Raw genomic sequence first — 23,167 nt, 5'->3', positions numbered from 1 at the left:
GCCCTGGCCCTGGGGTGGCCCATGGCGAGCCAGGCAGGAGCCCCGGTCCCATGAGAGACTGAGGCGCGCCACTGTCACGTCGTTTTCTTGTGGGTCTCAGTCCCATGGGGGAGACCAAGCATAGCATGTTTCCATGGGAGTCCCAGTACGTCATGGGGTTCTCTGCGATTGTGATTGGAGCTGTAGCTGGCAAGGTCAGGGCTCATTGCTGACAGCCTGCACATGGCCTGGTCCTGGCAGGAGCAGGGGCAGCTTCTGGCCTTTGGAGGGGAAGCAGCTGGGTGGGGTGGGGGGAGCACTGGCTCCAGCCTGGCTCTGCCATCAGCTTCTCATCTACCCCTTGGACTGTGGTGGCTCTGACACTGGGCTTCATGGAACCAGTAAATCCCAGGTTCTGTGTGAGGAGGAAGAGTTTCCCAGGTAGCATGTTGCAGCCACATCTCACCCGGGCCGCCATCGTACTGACAGGAGACGGGCCCGGCAGGGGCAGGGACTTGCCCGGGTACACGCAGCGAGTCTCTGGGGTTCCAGCTTTGTGCTTGGCTGCAAGCCCATGCTGCCTCGCTGGAGGAAATCCCAAAGGAAACTGTCTTCCTTCCCCGGTAGGAGGCTCAGCTCCCAGGGCCCAAGGGCAGTTGCTGTTAAGGTTTGGCTCATGGGGGAAACCCTGGCTGAAGGGGGCCTGTGCATATCCCACAGCTAGAAGGAGGATTTGAAAGTCTAGTGGCCAAGCAAAGGTGGCCAGGGGGCAGGCAAAGTGGGCGGGGCCAGCCTGTGAGATGCTGGGGTGCCCTTGGGCTGGGGTGGACTTCAGGCAAGCCCACTACTGCAGTGAGGTGCACAGGACACCTGACATCCTCATGTCCCAGAGACACCAGCCACACATCTCCCCGACAGAGAACTCGGGGCACTGGCAGAGCGGGGCGTTGGCTGAGAAGAATATGAGGTTGGAGAGGAAGGTGTGGGGTGTGGGGCTCCCCACTGCGGTCAGCACACTCTCTGCCTTCTGTAGGCTGTGGGGTCCCCTGGCCTGGGAGGTGCCTGTGCTGCGTTGCTTTTCAGGACGTTGACATCCACCCCAGTGGGTCATGGACTTCCAGTCACATCTGCTGCATCACAGAGCCTTGCCATGCTGAGAGTTGGGCAGCAATCCCATGCCATCAGCAGGAACATGCTTAGTTAAACAGGTGGAGACTTGAGACCATGTGGGTGGGTGTTTGGGATCCCCTGCACTAGCTCGAGGTTTTACTTTGAACCAATACACCTTGGTTTTTGGTTAGGGTATATCTGTGGCTGATGCTGTGGGTACTTTTTAAAAAAAAATACCAAAGCTTTCCCAGATCATGGTACCCCGGGGCTCTGTCAGATCAGATCCAGTTTCTGCTTTTTTTTTTTTTTTATGGTGATACTGAGGATTAAACCCAGGAACATTCTAGCTCCAAGCTACACCCCTCAGCCCTATTTTTATTTATTTTGAAACAGGGTCTCACTAGGTTGTCATGGGTCTTGCTAAGCTTCCGAGGCTGGTCTTGAGCCTGTGATCCTCCTGTCTCGGCTTCCCATGTACTGGGATTACAGGCATCACCACCGGGTCCGGCTCAGGTTCCTGCTTCGAAATGGAACCTCCTATCTTTGCACGTGGGCATCTGCAGGTGGCCCTGGGAGAGCTGAGCCCCGGCAAGGACAGGCTGGTTTTGGACCAGGGCCCGGCTGGAGTGAGCTCACCCAGCACCCTGGGAAAATGTGCCTGGGGCGGGAGGCTTGGCTCCTTCTCTGGGAAGTGCAGTGAGTTGGGTGGTCCAGGCACCTCACAGCCTTGGGGACAGTCTCTACAGTGTGAAGCTGTTGGCATGGTAACACCTGCAGACACCCCTCAAGAGCTCAGATCCACCTCAGTGACCTGTGCGGTCTGTCTGCCACCAGTCACATTTAAGCACAGAGAGGTTAAGCAACTTACCCAAGATCACACAGCCGTAGGTGGGGCTCCGAGCTTTGAACTCCTGTGTGGTGTGGAGGCACAAACTGGAACTGGAGGGCGTGTGTGAGGACACACAGGAAGCAAAGGAGGCTCCGTGTCTCCTCCTGGCCTCTCGGTGCTCCTGGAGACGAAGCAGCCTGGGGCCGGGACCTCCTGCCTCTGGTGTGCCAGATAATTACTCAGAACAGCCCCTGATGGGCCAGCATCCATGGCTCTGAGGCCTTCTGAGGCCATCAGACATGAACCATCAGGAACCCTGCTTCCTCATGAGCCAGCTGTCCCTCCCACGGGGCCCCCTAATCCTGGAGCCCATGTGAGCAGGGAGGAGTCCGGGAGCCATGTCCAGGCCGTGAAGGAGAGCACCCCCAGCACAGAAGAGGTGCCCAGTCCAGGCCCCATACCCCAGATGAGGAGTTCAAGGCACGGCCAGCAATCACTCACCTAGCACCACACTGCTGCCAAGGGCGCGGTCGGGCCCATCCAGGGCTGCTGGGTCATGAGGGCCATGTGCTCCTCGGCCAAGCCCCTCTGCCTCTGCCACTCGTGGGGCCACAGGCAGGGCAGTAGGGTGATCCTGGGCCAGCGAGCACCAGGATCCACCCAGGGGCTGCGCCAGGTGGGCACCATCAGGGCAAAACCCGGCACCACCTCTGCCCCTGTATGTGGCCCCACCGTGCCCATCATGGGCAGTGGCCCTGGCATTCCCTCGGCCAAGCCTGGAATGCGCCAGGGACTGAGAGCTTTTGGCAGGTACCAGGATCTGAATCCACTGGAGATCGTGGCTTTGGAGTTTTTATTTTGCCAGTGGGCACAGAATGAAAGACTGTGCTCTCAACAGGGACAGTTTGGTCAAATCACCTGATTTGTCCACGGACTGAGCCCCACTTGGCCTGACTTGCCCTCTGACCACACCTGGGCAGCACCTCCTCACCTGGTGTCTGTGAGGCTGTCACAGCAGAGAGGGCCCTGCAGCTCCATCCCCGGCCCAGAGTGGCTGGGGCTTCCCAGGTCCAGCCCTGCCCAGCCTGCCGTCCTCTGACCTGTGGCCAGAGACCTCCCTTGGTGGCGTGGCGTCCCCACCCCTCCCACCTCCTTCTTTGGAACTGAGCGGTGGCCCCAGCGCACATCCCCAACCATCTCCATCTCCGAGGCCTCGGGCCACTCCTGGCCGCCCACAGCCAGCTGCCTCCACATGCAGTCCCAGCTGCCTCTGATGCCCGGGGACCATTCAACCTCGGGACACCCAAGATGTGGAAACTGCAAAAGAAACAACTTTATTCTTAATATTTACAAAGAACAAACAGAACAACTGGGGCTGGCTTAAAGTGGGTGAGGCCGAACAGGTGTGTGGCTGGCGCCTGGGTGCGGTCGGTGGTAGAGGATGATCTGCAGGGTTGGGCCTGGCTGGGGAGAGGGAGCCCAGGCCAGCCCCCCAGCTCCCAAGGCCTCAGGGCTTGAGGAGCCCCCACCTCACACACAAAGGGAAGGGGCTTCTGGAATGCCCTAGAGGCCACTGCTCAGCCCCCTCCTCACCAGGAGCACTCCCTGGGGCTGGCAGAGGGGGTGAGGCCCTCCAGGCCCAGCTAGAGGTAGCCGAAGACATTGAAGATGGGCGGGGGCATGGCCGGCTTGGTAGGGATGGGCTTCAGAACCACAGGTCTATACATTTTCTGCCCTGGGCCATCCACATCCTTGCAGAAGTGGGCCAGCTCCCCAGGCAGAGCGGGGCTTTTCCTCCACAGGCCCAGGCTGGGTACTGGGCTGGGAGACAGGGCCACCGGAGGGCCTGGGTAGATGGGCTGTCCATGGTACTGGAAGGGGCAGCAGCTCCAGGCGTCCACGCGGCCCACCAGGGAGAGCCCAGGCGCCTTGCACGGCTCCTTGTCGGCCAGCACCCGGGGGGACATGAGCACCGGGGTGGTCTCAGGCCCCAAGGACTCCAAGCCCCTGCAACTCTTCTTACTCTCATAGGGAGGGCCCTCCTGGGGGCCCAGTCCCCCCATCAGCCCCAGGGGGTAGCTGTGGGTGGGCCTCGGCTCCTCCCAGAAGGACGCGGGCAGCTGTCTCTTCCTCATGGGTACCTGGCCGGACCTGGCGGCTTCGGGACTCAGCCCCCCGAGCTGCTCCTTGGAAAGACACCCCTCCCCGCAGGGGCTCCCCAGAGCCGGCTCCTTGCAGCCCCCACCCCTGCCGGGGCTGGCGTTGGGGCTGGCGTGGAGGGGCAGCCTCCCTGGCTGCTCTTCGGGCCCCCTCCTCAGGTGGGGCTCAGCCGCCCTGCCTGGAAGGCCCCTCGGCAGCCGGGAGTACTTCTGGGAGAAGCGTTTGAGCTGCTTCTGCAGGTACTTGCGGTGGTCCACTGAGCGGCGGCAGGGCGCCGACTTGTCCAGGGCTGCCTTGATGTCACTGGACGCCAGGTTCACAAAGTTCAGCAGCATCTTCACGTCACTGTCCGATGCCATGGCCAGGGGACCACCGCATGGGGCTTTCCATGAAGGGGGCGGGTCCTGCTGGCGGCCGGCAGCTCCGAGGAAGGGCGCAGAGCTGACCTGGGGGACAGGACAGGCCATTGGAGACCCTCTGAGTGACCACACCCGACCTTCCCCAAAGGTCACCCAAACTAGATGCAGACCATCCCCATCCCCTGGCACCCCTCGGCGGGGCCCTGGGTAATGAGATGCCCCTTCAGCATTGCTAAATATTTCCCAATCAGCTGTGCTAGGACCTACGACCGGCGCTAACAGTCTCCTTCAGCCTTCTGGGGTCTGGGGCCCTCTTCTCGAAGCTGAGGCCCAGAGAGGTCAAGCCCCTGGCCTGAGGTGGCCCAGCCACAAGCGGCCTTGCCAAGGCCGCATCCCAGCGCACCGCACTTCCCACGCAACGCGTGACCTGCCAGCGAGGTTTTTATTCTCTGAGCCGAGGCGAGGCAGCTGCTCCAACTTTCCAGAAAGCCAAGCCCCCTTTCTCCCGGGTGGTAGCCTCCCCCTCCCAGCACCCCGCCCCTCCTGGGTCCCATGCTCCACCCCCAACTCTCCCGCAGGACCCGGCAGGAACCTGTCCAGCACTCAGTGGAGACCTGCCTGGAGGGCTGGGCTCAGGCTGCGGGCAGCAGGGACGCCCCGTAGAAGCATCTGCAGCGATTTCATGCCTCCTGGGCCACCACCCGCAGCACTGCGCCCCTCCCCCAGGCCCCAGCCTGACCCACGCCCCCACCCAGTCGGGCCTGAGCCACTGGGCCTCACACTGACCGAAGGTGTGGGCCGGGCCCGCCAACGTGGCCCGGCAGGTTCCCCGCCGCAGACCTGGGCAGGCCCGGCAGGCACGGCCGCGCGCTCCGAGCCCAGGGAGGTTGTGGTGGCTGAATGGAGGATAGGTCCGGGGCTGGGGGGCCTCAGGCCAATCAGGAGCGCCTCTCCAGATACAAAGCATCCCAATCAGGCGGCGCGCCCCGTTCCCACATTCTTTGCCATCACAAATTGTCACCATGGGGACCATCACAAAAAAGACAGTTCCCAAATGCAATCATTTCCCGGTAAATTTCTCCCCCCCAAGCCAGCTCTCCTCGGCCTCCTCCACGCCCCTCCTCCCCTTGACCTCGGTTCCCTGGCTTCTGGAGGAGGCAGTGTGTGTGTGCATGCGTGTGAGTGAGTGTGAGTGTGTGTGTGTGTGTGTGTGTGTGTGTGTGTGTGTGTGTGTGTGTAGGGCTCAGTGGAGACCGGGCTTGCAACCTCCCCCAAAGACTCCAGGCCTGCAGCGGCCATGCTCCGCTGCAGACAGACAATCGGACGGGGTAAGCCAGGGCGGGCTGCTTTCCCCGCGGCTGTCCTTGAGTGTGGAGTGGCCCTGTCTCGCTCCAGTCTGTCTTTGTCTCCGGCTCAGCCAGCCTGGCCCTGGGATGGCCCAGAGCCGGGTGCAGAGGTGCGAGCAGGGCCCGTCCGTCTGCCCGTCCATCCGCCCGCCCGTCCGCGGGGATATCCATGGGAAGGGGCCGGGGCGCGCAGGAATCTTGTCTTTATGTTTGTGTCCTCAATTGAGCCACACAAAGCCTCAATCGCCCATTCAGTGCAGCCGCACAAAAGGTTGGCGGTGCACGGTCCCCTTGCATTTGTACTCAAACAGTTAGGGACTTAAATCGAGTCGTCATGATGGAGAAAGAGGTGGACAAAGCCCATAGAATTGCCATCAGCAAACATTTTCCTGTGTCATATTAGCCAGTCTCCATGGCTCCCCCTGGCCCGGGGACAATGGCCCAAGTTTGCACACTTGGCTACTGTCACCGTGCCAACGCCGGCGGGGCCGCAAGCAGGGCCGCTCACTCGGAGCCAGCAAGGAGCCCGGAGCTGGTGCTGGCCCTGCCCACCGCCGGGCCAGGGGACGGTGAGGCCGGCCAGGGAGGCTGCCCGGGAAATGCTGCCGTGCGAGGCCTCCGTGCCAGCCAGCTCCGGGCCCCTCCTGCCTCCGCGCCTCCCTCAGGGTGCCCGTATCCTCTCCTCTTCTCCTTCCTGCTCTCTTCTGCCACCTTCTCCTACTGTGCATTGGTCAGCAGAGAACTGGTGGTCTGCATGGCAGCCCACGCCCACTAAGTGTCAGGGCTCCTCTGGGCTGCTGTTAGGGCAGGGCCAGGGGCCTTCACTCAGGAGTGGCGGCTGCTGTGGGGACCAGGCCTGAGCAGGCAGCCTCCTACTGATGAGCCACACCTCTACTTGGGTTAGGCACCCAGCCCTGCTGTGGCAGGGAAGCAGGCGGCTGGAGGTGCGTGCCCTGGAACACACTGCTGTGTCAACTGTCATGGCATGCCTCTGAGAGTTGGCCCTATCCACAGCAGCTTTGCACTGGTGGGGGCTGAGCCATTTCTCTTTTAAGTCCCAGAGACCCAGGGGCTATGTGTTTCTGCAGCACATCTCAGCCTACCCTGACTGGTTCAGGCAGAGGCAGCAGCCTTTCTGCTTCAAACTCCCCACTCTCTGCCATAGCAACCACCCTGATGACCCCCAGTTGCCAGGTTGGGCACCTGCCTGGTTCCTCTCATGGTTCCCTGAGGCTTTCTGCACAGAGGCAGGCATGCAGAGCCAGGTAGCTGCATCCCTCTGCAGCCCAGCACTTGCTCCATCACGCTTTGGGGGCCTGTCCCTGCACTGGCCTGCCACACCCAGCCCGCATCCCAGGGGCTACTGTCTTTGGAGCATCCAGACATCCTCGGGCTCCACTGAAGACCCCAGTCCCCTGTGAGAACCCATGGCACCTGGGTCCTCCCCCCCCCCAACCTAATCATACCTTATCATATTTTCAGCCAGTGGCGAGCCTCCCCACCTGGCAAGGGCTCCATGGAGACCAGTTAGTGCCCTGAAAAGTTGTTCTAATTTTTTTTTTTTTTTGTGGTACTAGGGATGGAGCCCAGGGGCATTCCACCTCCAGGATACACCCCCAGCCCTAGTTTTTAGTCTTTTTATTTTTGAAACAGGGTCTCACTGAGTTGCAAAGAACTTTGCTAAGTAGCTGAGGCTGTCCAGAAACCACCTTCCTCACATCTCAGCCTCCCAAATTCTGGGATTACAAGCGCATGCCACCACGCCCAGCCTATTCTGTAACTCTTAATGTGGCCTGTTCTTCCCCTAAACACTTTGAGGAGAGGAGGAGGAAAAGGAGGAAGAGAGAGGAAAATGGAATGAGGAAAACAGTTTCGCTGGTCACCTGCTCGTACCACCAGCCATGTTTGGGGGCCTCTCCCCAGGTGATGTCAGGACACTGTGTCCTCACGGCTCCTAGCTGGCAGGATGTGAGCTTGTAGCCAGGCCTGCCTGTGTGCCAGCCTGTGCTTGCCCCACGGTCGTCCTACACTGCTTTCCTGGGCTTGCGCGTTGTACCAGATGCTGCCCTGGTGCTGCCGGAACCAGATTTTTGATACAGGTCTCGGATTCAGCTCCTCCATCTCAATGTCGGAATGAGACTCTCACCTTCTGGCTCAGGAACTTGGGAGCCGCAGCTCTGGGTGATCATCAGGAGGGAGAGGTGGTGGCTGTGGCCAAAGGCTGGGTCTGATCCGCGGCCCTGCACAGACCCAGGCTGGCTCCCAGGGCCATCCTGGCAGATGCAGGGGAAGGCGCCTCCTGTGTTCTGACAGGTCCAGCACACAGGTGGGAGGCAGCAGCGACAATGACCGCACCTTGCTCTGGAAATACCTTCACAGTCCTTCTCTCTGGTCTGCATCTGGACAGGCATGGAGTTATTCTCCCTATTTACTGTTGGTGACATGCCCAAAGACAAGCTCCAAACTTCTGTTTCTTGAGCCCAAGTCAGCCAAACCTGTCCCCTGAGCCTTCTTCAAAGCCTCCTGCAAACAGTCCTCCTCCTGGAAACCTCCCACGACTCCCTCTTCCACACCTATGTTCACAGAGCCAAAGATGAAGTCTAACCTCCTTGGCTAAACACAGAAAGCCCTTTGTAATCTGATCCCTGCATAGGGCCTGGTGCAGGGCAGCTCCTTGCTAAAACGTTTCATGAGTCAAATACTCCACCAATTCCACAGAATGGCTTTATCTTGTCAACTGGAAACACCTTCTCCCTGTCCACCCCGGGAGCCCTGGAGGGGAAGGACCTACATGGCAGGTTTGTCTCTGTATCTCTGGTGACTAGATGGCCTGGGAGGCAGGTTTGTCCTCAGAGGAGGACCCTGCGGTTGCTGAGACTGCCCCGGGCTGTGGCACTTGGATGCTGCGTGTGCACCGTGGGCTCTGTTAGAGGTGAGCTGCACAGGTTCTCCCACCTCCGGCTCTGCGCTCTTGACACCTGATCGCTGTCACGTGAACTTCCACTCGATCCAGCTATTGAACGCAGGTCTAGTAACAGCTCTTCCTGGTGCTATAATCGTTCCCTTTAGTGAAGGACGAAACAGGTGGAAAGTGCCTGGGAAAGTCACCCAAGGCCCCTGAGTAAACGACAGAGCCACAGAGCCGGGCTAGAGGCTGACCGTGTGACCCTCATAAGATACTGCTCTCTCTAACCACTGCCAACCAAGCCCCGGGTCCCAGCAGCTCCAGGGGCTCTGCTAGCTCAGTGCCTGAAGAGCAAGACCCCGCCATCCCTACTCAGTGTCACAGCAACACAAGACAACTTACATAACCCCTTACATAAGGGAGCATTCCCTCCAAAGACCCGCCTGAGGCTCGCTGTTAGTGGTAATCAGAGCGGACGCTGGGATGGTAGGCATCGGTTTGAAGTAAACCCCTTTGACGGCTGAGCCGAGGGATCCAGCCCTGACTACCAGACCGCCCAGCCTAGGCTGCCCACCGGCAAGGCTATGCCCACAGAGCAGCTGAGCCCTCGTGATGCCCAGAGAAGTCTATCCTGGTGCAATCGCCCCCGCACCCCTGGCTATAGCCCAACTCCAGACACAGGCCAGGGTCTGATTGATCAAGTTGCACGTTCGAAGTGATTCCTGCCACTGTGCTACGAGGCTAGCTAGAAGACTGGCTTTGGGTATGAGCTCATCCGTCTCTACCCCTGCCTGGCTGTGTGATCCCAGCCCACCCGCTCACCCTCTCTGGGACACGGCTTCCTTTTGGGGGATGTAGTGGCTCCGATCAGTGTGGGGCCAGGGTGTCAGGTCAGTGCAACTTAGAAGAGTCTCAAACTTGGCAAATGATTTCATTTCTCCTAATATAAATTAGGGCAGATTCAACATCAGGTAACCTCACCTGCTCACCCTGTGTATGACGGGGAGGGGTTTTGAAGCCAGAGAACCTGAAGACCGGCTTTGAAAGGAAGACGGGCTGCTGAGGGGATGCGCTCACCACAGTCTCAGGAGCCTTCAGGGAGAGAATTCTATGTGTAATAAGAGTGTTGAGCGCCGACCTCCGCGTGTTATTCCTGATTTGGGGGAAGTGGTCCATAAGTAAGATGCCAGTTGTGGGATTCTGTGGGTGCTCTCTATTATGTGAGGGTGCTCCCCTCCTCCTAACTCATCAGGAGTGCTCACCATAAATGGGTTTGAATTTGGTCATATGACTTTCCGATATGATCATGTGTTTTTCTCATTGAGCCTCCTCAACATTTTTATTGTGACAAGATATATATATATATATATATATATATATATATATATATATATATATATAATCATCATCATCATAAAAATGGCCAGTTCAGTCATTTTAAGCGTATAGTTCAGTGGCATTAGGAACATTCATCCATCTCCAAAACTTTCCCATCATTGTATAGTAAACCTCTGTTCCCATTAAACAATGACTCCTCCTCCCACCAGCCTCTGAACAGCCATTCTCCTTCTGTTTGACTAGTCTGGGTGCCTTATAAGAGTGGAATCCTACGATATTTGGCCTTTGTGTTTAGCTTCTTTTACTTGGCAGAGCATCTTCCGAATTCATCCATGTTGTAGCTTGTGACAGAATCTCCTGCCCTTTCTAAGGCTGATTGTTATTCCATTGTAGGCCTTCACCCCATTTTATTTGACCATCTGACTGTCAGTGACTAACGGTGTTGTCTCCTTTTGTTAGACTATGGATATGGAAGATTACATTGATTGGTTTTCAAAAGCTGAACCAGCCTTGCCTTCCTGTTACAAACCCTGCTTGGTGCTCTGAGCATTTCTTTTTATATATTGCTGAATTGTCTAATATTTTGTGGAAGATTTTTGCTGTGCTTACCTCCAAGAGAGGTATTGGCCTGTAGCTTCTTTGCATTATTTTTTTCTAGCTTTGGTATCAGTGTAACACTGGCCTCATTAAACACACCAGGAAGTGTTCCCTTCTCTTGATTTCCAGGAAGAATTGGTGCTGATTTTTATTTAAGAGGGGGAGAGAGGGGGGGGAGGGAGGGAGGGAGGGAGGGAGGGAGAGAGAGAGAGAGAGAGAGAGAGAGAGAGAGAGAGAGAGAGAGAGAGAGTATATTACTGGGAATGGAACTCAGGAGCATTCTTATCTTCAAGCTACACCTCCAGCCCGAATTTGTTTATTGCAGTACTGGGGATAGAACCCAGGGACATTCTACCTCCGAATTATATCCCCAGCTCTATATTTTATTCTTTATTTTGAGACAGGGTCTCACTGAGTTGCGGAGGGCCTTACTAAATGGCTGAGGCTGGCAGCGAACTGAACTTGCGATCCTCCTATCTCAGCCTCCCAAGTACTGGGGATTATAAGCATGTGCCACCGTACCCAGCTTCCCTTTGAAAATTTAAAACAGGGTTTCACCATGTTGCCCAGTCTGGCTTTGAAGTTGCGATCCTCCTCCCTCATTTCCCAGAGTAGCTGGGATTACAGAGACGTACCACCATGCCTGGCAGACATTTTAAATTCTTTTAGATTGGTTGAGGTTTCTTTTAATCACTCAGAATATGGCCTATTTTGACAAACATCCCATGTGAACTGGAAAAGAATGTGTGTTCTGCTGTTTTAGCCTTGAGTGCTCCCCAAATGTCCATGAGACCCTGCTGGTTGACGAGCCCACTCACCATAGCCTTCCTGAAGCTTTCTTGTGCTGACTCTGTCGAATTGTGGACAGGAATGTCGAATTCCCTAACTGTAACTGTGGATTTGTCTCTCTCCTATCAGTTTGATGGGGTTTTGCTTAGATTTCATATCCTCCTCTCAGGAATTGAGAAGGGCCGAAGTCTAGAGTGTGGGAAGGAAGACGTGGCATGAGTCCCTTCCCTGGGGCAGGAGAGGGGAGAGCTCTGCTTCAGACACACCTGGGGGATGCTGGCCGCCGCTCCCTGGCTTAGGTCACTGGTCTCACTGAGCTCTGGTTTCTCCCCCTGTGAACTGGCACCAAGAAAAGCCAGGTGGGGCCCTGTGAGGAATAGGTAGTACTCAGCGAGTCTGTCCAACGTGTTTACTGAGCACCTACTCTACGCATGATATACTTCGAGGTGCTAGGGATACCAGGATGGACAAGACGCCTGTGCTAGCAGCCTCGTCAGAAGTTTACCAACCTCTTATTAAATGCTAGACAATGTTCCAGAAGCTTTATCTCTATGAACCCCTCTATGAGGCGGGCACTGCTATTACCCCCACTATCTACAGGTGAGGACTCTGGCACACGCACTGAGTGACCTGCCCCAAGGGCTGGAGCTGGAGTCCAACCCAGAGTGACCGTGAGCGTCTGTGACTGGCCGTCAGGTCCGTAAGCTCAGTCTCAGGCTCTCACCCTGAAGGTGGAGCCAAGCACCGCCCTCCACACCTGAGAAGAAAGGAGCGCCTCGCAGGGTGCAGGGTGTAGAGTGGACCCCTCCCTTTGCGGTTGCTTCTCTGCTGGGCTGGCTCTAAAGGCTGCCCGGGGGAGCCGTCTGGGCATGAGAGGGGCTGGTGTGTCAGCAACTACATAGCAGTTGTGTCTTTGTGTCCCTGTGGGGTGCCCTGTAAAGACATGACCCACGTTCCTGCGACTGCCCTGAATCCCCCACCCACCCCACGCGCATCACCTTGGCTGAATCCTCCAGTGTCTCTCTGGTGTGTCTCCACCAGGCCCAGGGCGCTGGCCAGGAATGAACGTCCGTTTAATCTCAACTGCCAACTTGGGTTCGATTAGTGCTGGCTGCCAGGCACCTCACGAAGATTCCGAGGCCAGCACAGCTCAGTGCAGATAATCTGATCACCTAGTGATGTCTGCCCTGCGGTTCCGCTGACATTCCTACCTCCATTGTAAAATCACAGGGCACAAACTCAGTGTTGTGGCAATCCAACCCTACGACCGTGATCAGGGGACAGTCCTGACAGGAGCAGCGACTTGTCTAAGTGCACGTTCTTTTCACCAGGACGCAAGCAGAGCTCCTTGGCCCAGCTCAGTAGACACTTAGAAATAAACAAGCTTTGACTCCAGGCCAGGCATTAGCCATAGGAGATGTCTTATGTATCCTGATATTCCCCCACTTAGCAGGAGAGGAAAGTGAGGCCAGAGGTAACTAACTTAACAGCTAGTGAGAGGCAGAGCCAGGGTTCCAATCTATCCCCCCTGACTCCAGATCTAGGGGTCTTTCTACCATGCTGATTTTTTTCCAGGGTGACAGGTGGCCCTGGTGGTGACAGACAGAGGTCTGAAGACAGAGGTATCCTGCACTTGGGGGAGTAGAGACAGCCAGGAGTTGTAGCACAATGGAGCGGAGAGGTAAGATAAGCTTAGGAAGAAAAGTGGAATCCCCCAAGCATTTTGTGTACAGTAGGTGCATAATTAATGCTTGGTGACTAACTGAATCCATGAACAAAGCAGAACATAGAGTCAAATTTTGGTTGGCTGGCTCCTGAGCCATTTTGGAGACTTCAATGTCAATAGCAAAGCCATCTGTGCCTAGCAAGTGACCTCAGGCCACACCTGTCCCAGAGCCACAGGAACGGGCGCTCGCCCTCATCAGCAGAGGAGCATTGCCCCAACCCCCACGCTCCGGGATGGGATTTCCCGAGAACAGCGGAGAGGCACTGCATCCTCGGTAAATAAGCAAAGGAACAAAAGACCTGAGGTGGGACGAGTGCTCCCCACTCCATAGGTTAGGAAGCCAGGGGTCAGGAAGCAGAACCCTGGGCCGGGGTTGGCACCCCAGTGCCCTTGGGGAAGGGGTGCTCCAGGGCTGGGCACTGTCCCCTCCCAGGTGCCCAGCACCCCGCTGGCTGCCTGTCCCACTTCAGCAATGCACAGGAGCCTCTTCCTCATTGCAGGGCATGTAATTCTTGATTTCCGACTCCGTATCCCCAATGCATCCAACAATGCGCCTTCTACAGTTCCTGACTAGGTAGCCCTGCCGTGGGAGAGGGCTACTGGCATAGCTGGCAGGGGCCCAACCTGCCTGCGCATGCGCTCCATGGTGACCGGGGAGCATAAGGAGGGACAACGCTGCCCCTAGGGTGGCATGCCGGCGTGTGGTCCACGGAGGGCAGCCTTGGAGTATGCTGGCATCTGCATGGGTAGTGCACGCACCTTGGGGTCAGGTATCCACACCCCACGCCCGCCTCTGCTAATCAGGGGCAGGGCCTAGCACCTTGCTCTTCTTATCTGTGGGATGGAGGCAACTCTGCCCACTCTGCTAGGCTTGCAGAGCGCATCGCAACAAAGATGGGACCCAGGATGACCTGGGTCTGACCGGGCTGCCAAGCTGCCCACGGGGTCTGTCTGACTGGCAGGGGAGGGAGCCCTCAGGGGCCCTTGCCACTCTGCACTCTCAGGCCGCTCCTCTCGGCCCCCCAGGCCTGGTTTGGAGCTCCAGGTGCAGCTGGGCAGGTGGGCGCCGGCACCGGGCAGGGCCAGAAGAGCCTCCTAGGGAGCCACGCGAGACGTCTTGGTGCCTCGTCCCTTCCAAGGTGAGACAGAATAGATGCCTGTTCATTGGGAAGGTGTTTATGGAATAAGCTGAGATGATATTTGGTAGCTTTTGTTGAGGACCTACTGTGTGCCTGCCCCTGTTCTGACATGTGGTGCATTAGAGCACTCCAGAGAAACAGATACAGCGATAAATAGATAAGAGTTAGATAGAGATAGAGATGGATAGATAGATAAATAGATATAGGGTTAGATGGAGAGAGAATGATAGATAGATAGATAGATAGATAGATAGATAGATAGAGAGGCAGATATAAGTTTAGATATAGTCAGAAAAGGGCTGCCCCCCTGGGCTCTGCCTGGCATACTTTGCCAGCATTTCCCTAGGAATTCCTCAGCAAATCCTCAGCCACTGCTGCTCCCGGGGGGAGGGAAGGCAAGATCGGCCTGGGGGGCTCAGCACCCCGATGGGTCGTGGGCCTGCCTCCAGTGGAAGTGAGCGGGCCATCTCTACAGGCAATCAAGCGGGGCTGGACGGCCACTTGGAAGGAAGACAGCAATGTAGATCCGAGCACTAGAGCGTGTGCATCGGGGAAGTCAGCTAAGGTGGTCTTTCGCCTTGAAATCTCAGAGTCAGAGATCCTGGGATGCTGTGGTGGCCTGGAATTAGGCGCCTCCTGGAGGTGCCCACAGGGAGGGAGGTCTATTCAGGGTACCAGCCCTCTCATTTACTCTGCCCACAAGCTTCCTCTGTGGTTTGATAACCACTCATACTGGCCATTTCCTTTCCCATCCAGTACATTTCCAAGGGGAAAAGCCAGATTCCTGGAATGTCAGGGCTGGGAGGACCTGGGGGCTCTGCCAACCCACCTTTGGTTGCTTCCACAGACAGCGAGCTCATTCTCATCGGAGGCCGGTGGCCCATCCTCTGTGGCACGGGAAGGAGTTGCTAAGATGGCTGGCACTTGCGCAGCCCCCAAGTGTCAGAGGAAGAGGCTGACCAGTGCAACAGACAGTGGTCAGCCCTAACAGGAAAGATGACCCAGAGTCTCCGCAGACCCGATGGGTCGCGTCAGCATGGCTGGCCTCTGATCACTTCATCAACGGCAACTGGAAAGTCCAACACGTCCCCAAACCTGCCGCATAAGATGTCCCGCTCCTAGGCTGTGCCTTTCCCGTGCCGAGGACCCGGGACGGGGCAGCCGAGCCTCCCCTCTGCCCTGTAAAGCTGCCCCCCTCCTGCCTGCCTTTGAGTCTCCGCCCAGCAAGCTCGGAGTGGACCAGGCTAAGCTGTGACCGTCTCAGAGCCTCAGCCTCTTCCTCTGCAGGGAAAACCTGCCCGCTGTGTGACTGGAGGAGGCTCAGGTAACACACACAGCGTGTCAGCCCAGGGCTGGCCTGTGGTCCGCACTTCCGTTTGTGAAATCTGCTCATCTCATCCGACCCCTTACTTGGCAGATGAGGAAGCTGAGGCTGAGAGGTGGAGTGGCTTGCTCAGAGCAACCTGAAGAATCAGTGGTCTGCCTGGGCTAGCATCTTGGCTCCAAGACCAGGCTCGCTCTTCCCCTGAATTCTGAGCCCTCTTTCTGCACCCTTCCTTTGCTAGGAGAGAGCAATCTAGGATTCTCTCTGAGCTGAGCGGTCAGCCTTGGCCTCGAATGGCCACAAGAGGTCGCCCGTGGAATTCTCAGGGTCTGCATGCTGCTGGGCAAGGAGCTGCTCCATCCCTCTGGCCCAAGATTGAGGCCAGTAGGGCCAGAAGCCCACCCGGTCCCTTCTTAGGACTCTGGCAAGAGTCCCCTCCCACCCCCGGCACCTCCAAGGTGTCCCAGAGCCCTCCTCATTCTCCTTCTCTACCTCCTGCCCCACCCCACCCTAGGGTTATCTAGTCTCCTTTTCCGGAGCAGAGCTGTGTTCCTGGGGAGCCCCAAGTTGCTTTGGCCAGGCAGGGGCTCACATTTGCAAGCAGGCTCCTCGCCGCCTCCTCGCGTTGGCGGCAGCATGTCCGTGACAGCTGACGTCCACCCCATCCATCCAGTCCACAAACATCTGCCGCACACCTGCCGGGTGGGAGAGGCCGGGCTGGGCTGAGCTGAGGGTGGCAGGCGGTGGGAGTGGGGAATCCAGGCTCCATCAAACACAGGCTCTGCCTTCATGGAGGGTGGCATAGCGGGGAGACAAGCTCACGACACGGAATGGCAGCACGCCTTTCTGAGTGTTGTTTTGCAGCAGGGAGAGGGCTGCCTGCGGGAGGCCTCCCGTGCCCTGCAGGGTTTCCTCTGTTACCAATGGAAAGGATCCTACCTAGTCTGCCTCCCTCACTGAAAGAACGAACCTGCCAGCAGCCTGGGAACTCTTCATGCGTGTGTTCTATACGGGACCTACTTGAGCAGCGGTATTTCATCTTTCCCAAGGTGTCGGTTGGCCCTGGCTGGAGGCAACTCTCCTTTCAGTCCACTCTCTCCAGCATCCGCAGTCCCTCTCCCAACCTGGCAGGTGAGTTTCTCTCCCTCCCCCTCTCTCTTTTTTTTTTTTTTTACTTTTTGGTATTAGGGATCAAAACCAGGGACATTCTACTTCTGAACAATACTCCTAACATTTTTTATATTTTATTGTCAAACAGTCTCACTAAGTTGCTGCAGGTCTCTCTGAGTCTCTGAGACTGGCCTCGAACCTGTGGTCCTCCTGTCTCAGCCTCCCAAGTCCTGGGATTACAGGTGTACACCACCACACCTGGCTTACGGATGCAGTTTTGAGACCACTCGGGTTCCTGGATGACTGAGTGTCCCGGGGGGCCCTCCATGGGCCTCCACCTGGAAGCTGACCTCGCCAAGGCCTGCCGTCTCCTCTTCTCAGCCTGGCTTTCCCATGGCATTTGAAGTCTTATAAACGTAGGACAGGTTGGCAAACACCGAGGCTTTCCTGAACTGTTAGAAGATTAAAGTCTGCAAAAGCCTTCCACCTGAAACCTGGGGTGCTGCCCGGGGAAATCTCTGCATCTGGAGTGAACTGTTTGGATATGGGTAAAATTCATCACCCCTTTCTCCAGGTATTTTACACACATGACAAGTGGGTTCCAAGTTTCCTTCTCCAAACAGCATCTTCCTGCTCTGGGTGGGCTGGGAGGTAGGACAGGAGATGAGCGTCCTGGGTGCTCCAGCCCCACCCCACCCTGGGCCCCGCGGCTGTCACACCTGCCTATGGTGCAGCCTTTCTAGATCTTTCTCTGCAGGCAACCAAGGTACCCATTTTAGCCAGGGTCCAGTTGGATTTAAAAATGATCAGGTACGTACAAATTTTAAGAAGTTGAGCGCTGGAGAGATATACACTTACACATTCTTGATGTGTGTAAAAATTGATATGTTAGCCGGGTGTGGTGGCACATGCTTGTAATCCCAGCATTTGGGAGGCTGAGACCAGAGGATCACAGTTCGCAGACAACCTCAGCTACTTAGTGAGGCCCTCTGCAACTCAGTGAGACCCTGTTTCAAAATAAAGAATAAAAATTTGGGCAGGGGGTGTAGCTCAGAGGTCAAATGCCTCTGGTTTCATCCTCAGACCCGCAAAAAAAAAAAAAAAATTGATGTCTACTTTTGGAAGGTATTCTGATGGTATCTATCAAAATGTGCAGCAGTTCTATGTCTAAGAGTCAATTCTGGGGTCGGGGTATAGGGTAAGGCAGGAGTTGAACATCGTTAATTCTCCAACCATTCTTTGCTCTGGGCCCAGAGACCAGGACCAGGAAATCGTACATGAGGCTGTTTGCAGCAATGTTGCCAGCAACTGCAAGGAAAGTAAAATTGAAATTAAAAATCACCTTAGAAAATTGGGATTGGATCCACCCTACGATCTGGCTATACCACTACGAGGTATCTTTCCCAAACGATTAAAATCAGAGAACTATAGCCGGGCGTGGTGGCGCACGCTTGTCATCCCCGCGCTTGGGAGGCGGAGACAGGAGGATCGCGCAGGTTCGAAGCCAGCCGCGCACGCTGGCGTAGGAGACCCTGTTTCCAAATAAAAATGTAAAAATAGGTCTGGGAGTGTAGCCAGGAGGTAGGAGGGCTTCCAGGAACCCCAGTACCACCAAAAAAAAAAAAAAAATCAGAGAACTATAGTAATACATGCATACCCATGTTCATAGCAGCAAAATTCACAATAGCCAAACCATGGAACCAACCTAGGTGTCCATCAACAGATGAATGGATTATAAAATGATGGGAAATACACACAATGGAATTCTACTCACCAATAAAGAAGAACAAAATTATGTCATTCATAGGAAGATGGAAAGACCCGGAGAACATTATGTTAAGTGAGAACAGCCAAGCACAGAAAGAGAAGGGACATGCGTTTTCTCTAATATGCTCAGGCTAGGGAGTATTTGGGATACCAGAGGGACTCCAGATAATGGATGGGATCCTCAGTAGACCAGGGAGGAAGGGGAGGGGAGGAAGAAGGCTGAGGTTCATTAAGAGGAGTGCAACCTCCCACTGTGTGTACACATGGGAACAGAACATTGTTAACCTGGACATTGGTATTGGAGAAAGGGAAGTGGGGAGTGGGGGGCACCGAGCACTGTGTGAATGTACCAGTGTCAACACGATCTACATTATGATGTGAGAATACAAGGCACCAATAAAACAATAAAATAAATAAGAATAAAAACCACACAACCAAGCACCTAGCTCTTTCCCCCCCCAGCCTCATCAAGGTAAAAATGACAAGTCCAGCAGTTAGTGAGTCTCATTGAGGCCGAGGACCCTCTGCGGTCCCCGAAGAGAGTGAAATAAATGTACAGGTGTGGGCTTAGGAGGCTTCAGATGAACCGTCACGAGGGAAATGCACAAATACGTGTCGAGTATGACTCCATCGGCAGCAAAGCAAAAAGAAAGAAAAAAGGCAAAATAAAGTAAACAGAGTTGCTGCAAAGCGTCCGGAGGTAACGTACCCCAAATTGACGCAGCAGAGATACGAGAGGGGGTACAGGATGGGGACGGATGGAAGGAGGGCTTCGGTTTCAGTTCCTACGATTTTGCATCGCGCTTTCTCTCAAGAGCACATATTTACTATATGGTTTTCGGGTCTTTCTCCAGAGCATCCACATCAGGAGGGTCCCGCTCGGAGCCTCTGTGGTAGGTTCTGTCTGTGTTGGGTGCTGAGGACAGATGGGACGCTGCCCCTCTCCCCTGCGGAGGGGCTGCACAGTCTCCTTCAGGAGCAGCAAAGGGACAAATATGGACCACGCGGTGTGGTAGGAGCTGTGGTGAGCACCCTCAAAGCTGACGGCGAGGACTGGAAGCAGGCTGGGCCAGTTCCCCCGGCAAAGCAGGAGCGCTTCCTGGAGGAAGTGCCCCTAATGAGCCCAAGATGGTTGGCCTTTGTAGAGGGACCAGAGGCAGCAGAGGAGAGATGTCGGAGGAGCGCTGCAGGAGGACTTTGAGGGGCCACAGGAGAGAGTGTGGGGCAGCAGCGAGGGGACAGGAGGAAGGCAGGCCGCTCACCTCAGTCGCCTCTGGGCTTTCACCTAAGGTCAAAAGCGGCTTTCTCCTTGCAGCGGCCAGCAGAGGGCACTGTGACCTCTTCAGACTGCAGGCCTGGGGAGCTAGGCACAGAGGCAGGAGGCCTGGAGACCCAGACAGAGACCCGGTAAGAGAGGGCCACAGCCCTGTGCCACCAGCCAGCCACTCCAAGTCCCGGCACCCACAGCACGCAAAGGACCCACGAGCCACGCAGACAGCAGTGGGATTGTGGGTGCCGCTGCTTTCCTGGCTCAAGACGGGTTGGAAGAGTGGCTGTACCCAGGAGGTCCAGGAGGTGTGGCCCCAGAAATGGTATGGTGGCTGGACTCGAGGAGTCTGTTCCCAGAGGATGCTCCAGGGCCAGACCAGCACAAGGTTAGGGTGCTCATCCTGCGGCCTCCCTTCCCCACAAGTCCCAGGATCCTCTTCTTACAGCCTCCTAACAAGGTCACACAGTCCTGATGCCATTTCTGCTCAGGCTCCCGGAGAAGCAAGCCTTGGGACCACAGTGTGTCATGAATACCTCGGGAGGAGGGGAGGAGCTTGGTCATCAGGAACCCAGTGTACCCCAGATGTCTGCAGAGGCAGGGGTGGGGGCTACCCTAGGAAGGTGCCCCGTGCAGGCCAGGATCTGGGCACGCGAGCACCACAGCAAGACTAAGGATGCAAATGCCTGCTATAAGCATCCTCGGAGATTCCCTTTAAACAAGGCGTGGTAGAACATGTGGGTTATCCCAGTCCTTGGGAGGCTGAGTCAGAGGATCGCTGGTTTGTGGCCAGCCTCAGCAATTTAGTGAGACCCTGTTACCAAAATAAAATAATAAAATAGGGCTGGGGGTGTAGCTGAAAGGTAGAATGCCCATCTCCAGTACCACCAAGAAAACAAACCAATACAAGATTTATTTTGTTTTACAGGGGTGCCGTGGTGCTGAGCTGGGGTCCTGATCCACCCAGCTGGGGCAGAGCCCATTCCCCCGGGGTCTGCAGGGCAGGCGTGAGCTGGGACTGACTAGGACTTGACAGCCTCGGCTGAGCACTTGTCCTGTCCCCAGCACTCTGCGTGGCAGGATGGAGGGGGGCCGCCGGGCTTTGACCAGTCACTCTGGGTATCAGTAGGGTCTACCCAATGGGGGGGGGGTGTCTGTAGCAGGCCAGGCACAAGGGACTGACCAGTTTAAGGACTCAGACACAGAGTAGAGATGGCACGGGCTTTTCATTTTATTTGTCTCCCAGCTGGGCCTGTACAGGAGTCCAAGTGCAAGTCTAGGCAGGGGTGTGAGCCACCCCTGAAAGACAGCTCACATGGCTGAGGGATACAGGCTGGCCTAGGAGAGGGGTTGGGCTGGTAAATCCAAGGGATGGGCAGTTCTGGGTGGGAGAGGACCTCCCCAGGACTGAGAGAGGCAGGTGTGGGGACCCGTGTCCATGTGCTAAAAGCCCAGGTGTGGGGAGTTGCTAGCAGGGGAGTTGCGCCCTATCTTCCCTGGCCATAAGCCCAGCTTCCTCTAAACAGCCCGGCCTCTGCCCGTGGCCTCCTGATGGCCTGCTGGGGTCTGGACTAGGCAGTCCCCTGCCCTGTCCAGGACAGAAGCCAGCTGTTCTCAGGTGACTGGCTCTGAAGCCTGAGCAGTCCTGGCAGACTTCGGTGGGGCTCCAGAGATGCAGGCACCGGGACCTTCCACAGCTGCCTCCCCTAGACGGGAGCTGCTAGCTTCTCCGTCTGGCAGTTTCAGAGGCAGGGTGCCCTGGGCCAGGCCTGGAGGGCACGGAAGCACCACGGCTTGCCCCCCCCCCCCAGTGCTGTTCAGCCTCCCACAGGGTCACACATGAGCCGGGGCCACACTGGAGCCGCAGGGCCTGGCTGCCACGCGTGATGACTCAGAGCAGCTATTTTCAGCTTCTTTATCAAGGACGTTTCAGTCTTTCTGGGTCGACTCTGATTTGATGAGAAGCCCTGGTCCCTTTGACCCTGGCGGGGAGGGCGTGTGGTGAGTGGGGGGCATGAGCTGCCGGGGTGCTGCGGCCCAACCCTTGAGCTCCCTGTTCCAAACCTGGGCCTCCCCCAGCTGGCACGGCGCGAGACTCACGCGCATGCAGTTTCTCCAGCAATCCTGTCCTAAAAGTGCAAGAAAACAGACGGGGAGGAGGGTGCCCCCCACCCTGGCCCCGCCTCCCAGGTTCTCTGGCTGGAGCATCCCTGTTTCCAACTCCTAGTGGCTGTTTCCAGAGTCCAGACAACTCCAAGTTCCTGGACTCCTTGCATCTTGAAGGTTTGTCCATAAATGGCACATGCACCATCTGAGCCATCTCAGTTCCTGTTTTCCATTTAATTCATCCCCATGATCAGCTCACATCAGCACCCCATCTTTCTCAGCTATGTGGACAGCTATCAGTCAGATCAGGCTATCTTAACTGGGACCTCTGACTCATGTCTCCCACTCCCAAAACCAGGCCCCGTTCCCAAGGCAGCAGCTCCAAGCCACCGCCTTTCATGCCCTCGGACGTCCTGTTGCCGGCTACGACACCGGTGACGCCTAACTATCACTGTCCTACCTAAAGCGCCAGAGCATGTGTCTGATGCATTCTGATTCATTCTTTCAGCAGATCTGAGTTACTGCTCTCGTAACACCAAAGCTTGTTGGTTTGCATATAATGGAAACTAGGCCCAAATTGTCCTAAGGGACAGGGCGAATTTGTCAGCTGGCGGTAAGCTGTGAGTGGAACGAGGCGTCGGTTGCAGGTGTGGCTGTCTCCAGGCTTCAGTGTTATCAGCGCCAGCTCGCTTTGGGAGCTTCTACGTGCCTTCCCTCCACAGGCTTAAGTCCCAAGGTTCACAGGTAGCAGGGTGGGGCACCAATTCTGCACCTGCCTCAGCTCAGGTTCAGGGGCAGGGAGAATAAGAATATCCCAGAAGTCCCCATGAAAAGCTCAATGGTCCTCTGTGTCAGTTGGGTAGGGCTAAGCTGCGACAACTAGACTTCAAAAATTATGTCACTATGGCTCAGAGTAGAAAGCTGCGTTTCACCGCCATGCAGTATTCGTGGTGGGCACCCTGCCTCTCACCACACGGCTGCCAAGGACGGTTGTTCTGAATCTTCCCATCTTGTGGTCCTACTGGAATTTGTGAACTTTGTTTCTGTGAGGCTCAAAAAACTTCAGGTTTTTTGCAAGTTCTATTTTCCCCTCTCACCCATCTTTGTCACAATTCTTTAAAAGTATAAAAGACATTCTTAGCCTGGGAGTCAGTCATGGAATAGCAGACCCACAGGTCTTGGCTTGCAGTCCCCACCCTGGGGCCTCATCATCACACTTGTGGGGCTGGTGGAGAGGAAAAGGGAGACACGCAGGGGCGCACGATGCTCCGAAGCCTTGGCCCAGCACAGCCCTGCTCCTCTTCCACCAGGTAGGC

At 56.2% G+C, this 23,167-nt stretch overlaps 1 protein-coding gene across 1 annotated transcript; it reads right to left on the bottom strand.

Annotated features, from left to right (window-relative positions):
- Positions 1–3,561: 3,561 nt before the first annotated feature.
- FAM181A (family with sequence similarity 181 member A) lies at positions 3,562–4,521 on the bottom strand (the record flags this gene model as incomplete). Its single annotated transcript, XM_080707624.1, has 1 exon — positions 3,562–4,521. The coding sequence occupies exon 1, from the start codon at positions 4,435–4,437 to the stop codon at positions 3,562–3,564; it is 876 nt and encodes a 291-aa protein (XP_080563750.1). The 5' UTR covers positions 4,438–4,521.
- Positions 4,522–23,167: the final 18,646 nt, after the last annotated feature.

This window comes from Muscardinus avellanarius (genome assembly GCF_963383645.1).
Source record: "Muscardinus avellanarius genome assembly, chromosome: 12".
Lineage (NCBI taxonomy): Eukaryota > Metazoa > Chordata > Mammalia > Rodentia > Gliridae > Muscardinus > Muscardinus avellanarius.
This window is presented reverse-complemented; position numbering and strand designations above follow the sequence as displayed.